Here is a 7,902-nt window from a genome sequence, read left to right on the forward strand (position 1 = left end):
GTCTGTCTCTCTCTCTCTCTCTCTCTGTCCCATAGGCAAATCATCTGAAGTCTCGGAGCTTTTACCAGGCTTTCAGATAGGGCACATGGAAGGTACTTGCCTTGCTAGATTTGGGACTGGCAGGGTGGGGAAATTATGCCACCACTTAACTTTTATGCAGTGAACATTACTCTTGGATCATGACTGAGGCAAAGCTAGGAGGATGTGAGCCAGTGGGAGGAGAGAGAGAAATAGCTAAAGGGGCTTTAATTCGCTCTTTGGGAGAGTTTTTGTTCCATGTCTGTACAGCGCCTGGCACAATGGGGTCCTGGTCCGAGAGCGGGGCTCCTAACTACTACCATAATAAACCTAATAGTGATAAAAATGTACAGTGCTCAGCAGGGGGTGCTGGGCGCTATTGTAATACTTAAGTAATTACCTCATAATAATTGATTTCTAAGTAATATCCAGTTCTGGTTTTGTCCCGCAGCGGGTGACAGTGCTGTGATTGCCCCATGGAATTCTTTGATAGTGCTGGTGGAAACGCATTTCCTGCAGAACGGAAATGGTGATATTCCGAATTCGGGGCGGGATCTTGACAGGCTCCGGTCTCCCCAGGTTGGGGGCAGAATGCCAAAAATACCATATCAAAGCACTTTGTTTCAGTGTTTATATTTCATTTGGTTGGGGGCCAGAGGCTTATATAACACACTACAAGTCTGAACAGCAGTACTTTACACGAAATTGATGAAATCAAAGCGTTTTGCAGGAAGATACCAATGTGGCATTTTCTGACAGAAAACTGTCCTGATGGAATATTTTTGACCTGGCTTTACTCATTAGTGTGCAAGCCTCAAAGGGGCCAGACTCAAGGTGACAGTCCGTCCGGAGCAAGGGTGGGCAAACTACAGCCTGTCAGGGCTTTGGATCTGGCCCACGGGACTGCCTCCTGTGGTGCCGCAGGCCCCATGCCGCTCTCGGAAGTGGCTGCCACCACGTCCCTTGGGCCCGGGAGGGCAGAGGGCTCTGTGCGTTGCCCTGGCCTCCAGACACTGCCCCCCACAGCTCCCATTGGCCGTGAACGGGGAACCGTGGCCAATGAGAGCTTCAGGGGAGGTACCTGGAGGTGGGGCAAGGGCAGTGCGTGCAGACCCCCCGCGCGCGCAGGGAAGTGGTTCCGGCCGCTGGCCAGGGCAGGCATGCAGGGAGCCTACCCTGTCCCCGGTGCGTGCCACTGCCACCCCAGAGCCTGAACCCCTCCTGCACCCTGTCCCCCAACTCCCTGCCTGCACCTCACACCCCTCCTGCACCCCAGCCCACTGCTGCACTCCAGCCCCCTGCCCTGAGCCCCCGTCGCACCTCGCATCCCTCCTGCACCCAACCCCTTGCCCTGAGCCCGTTCCTGCACACCGCACCCCCTGACACACCCCGCACTCCCTCCCACACCCCGGCCCTGCATACAATTTCCCCACCCAGATGTGGCCGTCAGCCCAAAAAGTTTGCCCACCCCTGCTCCAGAGCCTGAACTCTACATCTCCTGGTGTGTTTGTTTAGATTACGCTCTCCTTGTGGTAGGGCACAGAGCAGAGTTGAGTATGTACCCTGCCTCCCAGCCCAGACCCTACTCCCCTTCCAGAGCCAGGGATAGAACCCAGGAGTCCTGGCTCCTAGCCCCTCCCCACCCCCCTCTACTCTAACCCACTTGACCCCACCTTCCTTTCAGACTACAAGATATAGGCCTGATGGAGGGGGTCAGACAGACCATGGTGATGATCTGCTTGCCTGGCCTCCATCACTGTCATATCTAAGCATCTCACACTCTTCAATGTATTTTATCCGCATGCTATTTCAGAAATTCCTTCCACCTCCCCATGCCAGGGACTCTGTGCCTGCCATGATTCTTCCCTCCCCACCCCCCCTCCCACAATGCCAGGAGCTAGTGTTTTCCCAACCATGCTGCCTGGGAGACTAGTCATGCAGGGCATCTATATGTTAAACTGCATCTGGACACTGAGCTGTGGGCAGGGGAGTTATGCCTGAAGGTGTTAATGGCACCAGAAACTGGTTCCTTCATTTATAGACCATTGCAGAGTTGCTTGAAACTGTATCTTTGCTAATCAGATGCTGGGGCCTCCATTTTCCCCCTTCTGGACTTCTGATTTCTCCCCAAAATCAATAGGGTTCCACCCATGGATGCCTAAAACATTCCCTGGAGTTTTGGAGTGGATTGCATGCAGCGTTCACACTTTTCTGTGTTAGACAAATGCCATCAAGGGCTTTGCCAAGGTTGTCCAAACATCCACTCCCTCTTTGGATCTTATTAAATTCTTATCCTCAACACTATCTTGTGGCAGTGAGTTCCGCAGGCTAATCACCCACTGACTGGCTCTGTTTTGTATACACCACTTCTTTAACTTAGCATACAAAGGCGACCGAGATCTGATGGCTGGGGGATGAAGTAAGACAAATCCAGAGTGGAAATAAGGGCAGATTTTTCCCCAGGGGGCAGAATTAACCCTGGGGACAACTGCCCCCGGGACGGGGCAGATTCTCCAGCCCTCGGAGTCTTTCCACTGAGATCAGGCATCTCTCTAAGCTCCTCCCTAGCTCAACTAACAGATCAGGGCTTGAAATCGACAAAAAGGGCGAAGTTAAGGGTGCTCTTGCTCAACCCCAGATCTGGGCTGCAGGCAGAAATTGCTGGCGGAGGTTCTCAGCCTGGACTATGCAGCAGGGCCGAATGGTCCTGTCTGGGCCTTGAAATCTATGCAACTTCCCATGGTGATTTTTGTGTATCTAACTCCAGATGCCTAATAATAGTAATGCCTAGCTCCTTCAGAGCACGCTCGGTCAGCACATCTTTACAAAGGAGGTCAAGATCATAATCCCCGCTTTAGAGAAGGGGAAACTGAGGCACAGAGCCTTGATGTGTCCAAGTCACCCAGCAGGCCACTGGCAGAGCTAGGAATAGAACTAGGTATTTTCCACCAGGCCATGCTGTCTCCCAGCTGGTCTGGTTTGTTTCCCACGGGGCCTCCTATAAATCAGCCCCTCTTAGGGTGTCTCGAACCCAAAGCCCCAGGTCAAACTTTGGCCTTGGTGTATGCCTCGGTGTCCCCAGGGCAGGGAGGCCCTGATGCCAATCCGCTGGGTGGGTTCAGTTGGCGACTGAGTCCATAATGAGAAACCTCTTCCTCTTCGCAGACTGGCTCTTCGTCGTCCTGGTGGTGCTGGGATTCCTACTCCTCTTCCTCCTCTTCGGCATCTGTTGGTGCCAGTGCTGCCCCCACACCTGCTGCTGCTATGTCCGGTGCCCCTGCTGCCCTGAGAGATGCTGCTGCCCAGAAGCTCGTGAGTTCTCTCCTCTGTCTCATGCTGCACGACAAACTTACAAAAGGAGTGGGCGGGGGACACTCCTGGATTCTGTCTGCAGCTCTGCGGGGGGAGTGGTGTCTAGTGGGGGGGGGGGGGGGGGCTGGGAGCCAAACTCCTGGGTTTTCTCCCTGATGCTGGGAGGGCAGTTTGGGGAAGTCCTGCAATGGGGCTATTTCTGCTGATCTGCATGTTCCGATCCCTCAAACTTCCCCTGCTTTCTCTTTTCAGTCTACACCGCTGGAAAAGCTGCCACTGCCGGCGTCCCCAGTGTTTACGCTCAGAGTGTCGGTGCCCCCAGTATCTACTCCCACCCAAACCCCGTGAAGCTAGGTCCTCCTGCCCCCATGATCCCCATGGGCCCCATGTCACCCATGTACAACGGTTATGGGGCAGAGTACGACAGAGCCAGCTCCGGTAACTTTGCATTCTGTGTCAATTATGTGTTCCCACGATAGGAACTGTGCTGGAGTCAGTGACCCCAGCTGGGGGTCTGCCAATTGGCTGCAGCTCCACTGGAGTCAATGCTGATTTACATCACCCGTGGCTATCCTGAGGGTAGGATGTAAGCCGGATAGCAGCATGCCCAGTCCTAGTTACACAGTTACGGTGCTCAGCTGACTCCTTTTGCGGGGCAGGGACTGTCTCACTGTGTGTCTGGGCAGCACCTGGCACTACGGGGCTCCGATCAAAGCTGGGGCAGGGACTGTGTCTCACTGCGTCTAGGCAGCACCTGGCACAATGGGTTCTACCAGATTATAAATAAATAGGTTTCCTGGTCACATGGTAGAACTATGGGCCCTGATCCTGCAAACCTGCAGCGCTGGGATTTGCAGGACTAGGGCGCAGAGAGGGGAAATCATAGCACCGAGCCGCAAGGCTGAAACTATTGATGTCCTTAATCTCTTTGATTTCCTTGTAGTTGGTGGGAACAGCTCCCAGGTGCCCCTGCTCCGGGATACCGATAGTGGTGGGAACTCAGGTAAGGAGAAGCCAGGCTGTGAAGCAGAGACTTGGCAGATGACAGTACAGCAGCAGGAGTTGGTGATGTGATACTGCTGCCCCCTTTTGGATGGAGTCGGCACTGCTCCTCTGTGTCTTATCGTGTCCCCTTCAACTCAGGCAGCGAGTTATAGCCCCTTCACCGCCTGAGCCATGCTGCTAAGCAGAGTCAGGCCTGGACAGTGCTAGGATGGGAGACCTATGGTGTAGGGAGTTGTCAGAAGGGCACCCTTGCCTTTTGGAGTCGGGGGCAGTGCTGGGGAGTGCTCTGCTGGGGGGAGGAGTGCTCTCCCCTTGCAGTCAGTGCTGGCCCCAGTGCCCCAGCGTGGTGGTAGGGGGCGCTGTGCGGAGAGAGGTGCTCACTAATCAACATAAAGACTGCTTAGCATGTTGATTCTTAAAGGTCTGTAAGTGCCCCATACACCCAATGGCCAAATCCCACACTGGGCAATTCCAATCCACCCCCATTCACTTGGATCTGAGATTCTCCTTCTTTTGCTGTTGTGCAACGTTATGTGCAGCTGTTCCCCAGCTGCCCCTTCCCAGAGGTGGCTGCATCTCAGGCATTGCTGTTAAGCTGTACCTAGCTGCCTTGCCTCAGAGGTGGCTGCATCTCACTGGTTGTACCTGCCCCTTCCAGACAGGATTGGCACTAAGGGGGTCTCTAACTCACTCCCCTCTCCCCAGCAGTGCGGAGTGGATACCGGATCCAGGCTAACCAGCAGGACGACTCCATGCGGGTCCTTTATTACATGGAGAAGGAGCTGGCCAATTTCGACCCTACACGGCCGGGCCAGGCCAATGGCAAGCTGGAGAAAGGTGAGTAGCCTTCTGGCTGTAGATTCCTCTTCTCCTTCCCAGCAAGAAACCCAGGGGATGCTAAGAGCTCCCTACAGCACAGCACCCCCTAGTGCCATGCTTGGGCATCGGGACCAGCCCTGTTAGGGGAGAGTGCCCCTATGCTGCTCCCTGCAGCACAGTGCCCCCTAGCGCTGCCCTGAGGCATTGGGGCCAGCCCTGGCTGCTGGGGAGAGCACGGAGGCCTATTTAACCCTTTTTTTCCCCTCCCAGTCTCAGTGATGAGTGAGATCAGCTCCCTCCACGAAGACGACCGGCGCCAGGAGCTGCGCCAGGGGCTGGGGCGGCTGCGGACCCGGCCCATGTCACCCATCAGTGACGTGGGGGAGGGGGAGAGCGGGCGGGGAAGTGAGGCCCGGCACCACCTCCTCCCCCCTCCCCGGCGGGGCGAGCGCTATGAGGAGGAGCATTACGCCCGGCGGCCCCGCTCCCACTCTGTGGATGACCTGGACCGTGACTGGTCCCCACAGCCGGAGGGACGGGGCAGAGGGCGGGGCAGGCAGCGTCGGGACAGCTCCCCCGACTGGCGGGAGGAGGAGTACTATGGCCAGCGGCGCAGCCGCAGCAGGGACGACCTGCGGGAGCTCGATAGGGGCCACTACGACGGGCGGCTCCTGCAGGAGGCGCTGCGCAAGAAGGGGCGGGCCGGCAGCCGCGAGGACCTGGACGGGGGCAGCGGGTCCAGCGCGCGATCAGGGAACAGGAGGGACCGGGATGAAGATGGCTTCCCCCCACCGCCGCCACCCTACACAGAAACAGAATCGGTCTCCTCCCGCGGCAAGAATGACCGCAAGCTCCGACGGGTAAGCGGATGGGATGCGGGGCCCTGCCCCTCTAGGGGGCACCAGCTGCCATCCCACTCCACAGTGTGGCGCTGGCTCGGGAGGGGGAGTGGGGCATGGCAGCAAATGGGACATGGGGCGTTTCTCCTCTAGGGGGTGCCAAGTTGCAAATCCATGTCAGGAATGGCAGCTGTGGCTCACAGATCTAGCTGTGATCTAGGTTCATTGTTCCTCCACGTAAGAGACTTTGACAGGATGTGTGGGGCAGGAAGCCTTTAACTGCCGGAGGATAAATCTCTGCTCAGGGGATAGAGGGGCAGGCGGATGTACTCGGGCCCACATAACTGAGACCACTAGACTCCAAAACTCCTCCAAGCCAACCGGCGGCTCAGGGCTCTGCTGTCCTGTTCCTCTTTGACTCTGCCTTTCCCAGAAAGCCCTGGTGGTTGAATTGGCTAGTGAACAGGTGTTGTGACTGCCTGTTAGGGTTTTATCACAAGTCTCCTATTGTTTGGTGCGGGGATTTTTTTTTTTTTAAAAGCAGTTTTCTTGTACTCATAGCTGGGGAAAGAGGGCTGGGGAGGCATTTCCCCATACATCTTGGGGCATGTGCTGATTTTCCCCCCCACCTCCCCCCGCCCCTTTTGAGACTCTGGAACTAGACAGCAAAATAAGCACCCAAGATAATGTGGAATTTTTTGTTTTTGTTTTTTTTAAAGCCAATCCCCTGGGGTTTTTTGAGTTCCTGGCCCATGTTGTCTGTGCACGTGTTGGTGAAGGAGGCAGACTTCCAATATATTCCGTCACTCCCCTTGTCTCACTAATATCCTGGGACTCTCACAGCTGTAATGCTAATGCCTTGGATTTTCTCCCAGTTAATGGCCTTTAGACCACCACCACTCCCCTCCCGCCCCCCAAGGAAATCACCTCTTGATCTTTATGATCAGCTCAACAGGTGGTGTGCTCCGAGTCTCACTGGAAGGCATTTCAACTCTGGGGGGGCCTGTGGCCAGGAGACGGGCCCGCTCTTTGCTGATCCTGCCACATCTGTTTCCTTCCAGAACCACGACCTCAGCAGAGAGAGCTTGGTGGTTTAAACGCAATCCACTTTCCTTCCCGATCGCTTCCCTAGAGCACCACCAGTGCGGGAGATGGAGGCCATGGATCTGAGAAGGTCACGTCTTTCCTCGGAGGGCACACAGGACACTGGCTGGCCCGTTGCCATGAGGCTCAGCAAAGCAGTTCGGGCCTTGTCTACCTGGTGTTTTTTTATTATGAATTGGATCAACGTGCAGCCTGAGATTTCTCAAGTCAGGCAAGGGACAGGGGCTCCTGATTGCCACGGAAAAGCAGGGCATTACTGGGGAAATCTGGAGCCCTTGTCAGGGAAGAGGATGTCTCTAAATTTTAGCCTTAATTTTAACATAGCATTTGGTTGAAATATTTGGGCCAGCTCCTCAACTGGTATAAATTGATCTCAGTTGAGCGATGTCTGCTTGACACCAGCTGGAGACCTGGCCTATTATTTTGGCTCCAATTCCCAGCTGGTCCACAGAACTGTAAATTTTTTCCCTGGATATTTTTAAATATTTTGAAGCTTTTTTTAAGACTAACTTTTTTCAAAGCTGTCTTAAAATTACATATGTTTTTTAGCAGAGTTGTGGAATCCCAGATGCTGTACATACTTTTGCAAAAAGCTGGGCCGTTTTTTTATCGGTAGGCTTTTGAGATTTTTCTGATTGTTGTAGAAAATAAAAAATTCAGCTAAAAATGTGTGTGGGAGGGGATTAGGGGAATGGGACACGGGGCCTTTCCCCTCTAGGGGGCAATAGAGCCAGCCACAGTGAGGGGCTACAGACCCCAACATTGTGACTGTAGCTACCATGATCCAGTGGGCGGGAACAAATCG

General features: G+C 54.8%; 1 protein-coding gene across 5 annotated transcripts in view; it reads left to right on the forward strand.

Annotated features, from left to right (window-relative positions):
• Nucleotides 1-7,691, forward strand: part of LSR (lipolysis stimulated lipoprotein receptor) — a 19,253-nt gene extending 11,562 nt beyond the window's left edge. For 2 of the 5 annotated variants that reach the window (XM_074938108.1, XM_074938113.1), the window contains exons 4-10: nt 36-92; nt 3,184-3,330; nt 3,583-3,768; nt 4,274-4,333; nt 5,041-5,172; nt 5,425-6,014; nt 7,055-7,691. In XM_074938108.1, the coding sequence (XP_074794209.1) occupies nt 36-92; nt 3,184-3,330; nt 3,583-3,768; nt 4,274-4,333; nt 5,041-5,172; nt 5,425-6,014; nt 7,055-7,090 (1,208 nt within the window). In that variant the 3' untranslated portion in view covers nt 7,091-7,691. The remainder of the gene's footprint in view (nt 1-35; nt 93-3,183; nt 3,331-3,582; nt 3,769-4,273; nt 4,334-5,040; nt 5,173-5,424; nt 6,015-7,054) is intronic. The other 3 variants (XM_074938109.1, XM_074938110.1, XM_074938111.1) reach the window with 3 other exon arrangements.
• Nucleotides 7,692-7,902: the final 211 nt, after the last annotated feature.

This window comes from Natator depressus, chromosome 24, assembly GCF_965152275.1.
Source record: "Natator depressus isolate rNatDep1 chromosome 24, rNatDep2.hap1, whole genome shotgun sequence".
NCBI lineage: Eukaryota > Metazoa > Chordata > Testudines > Cheloniidae > Natator > Natator depressus.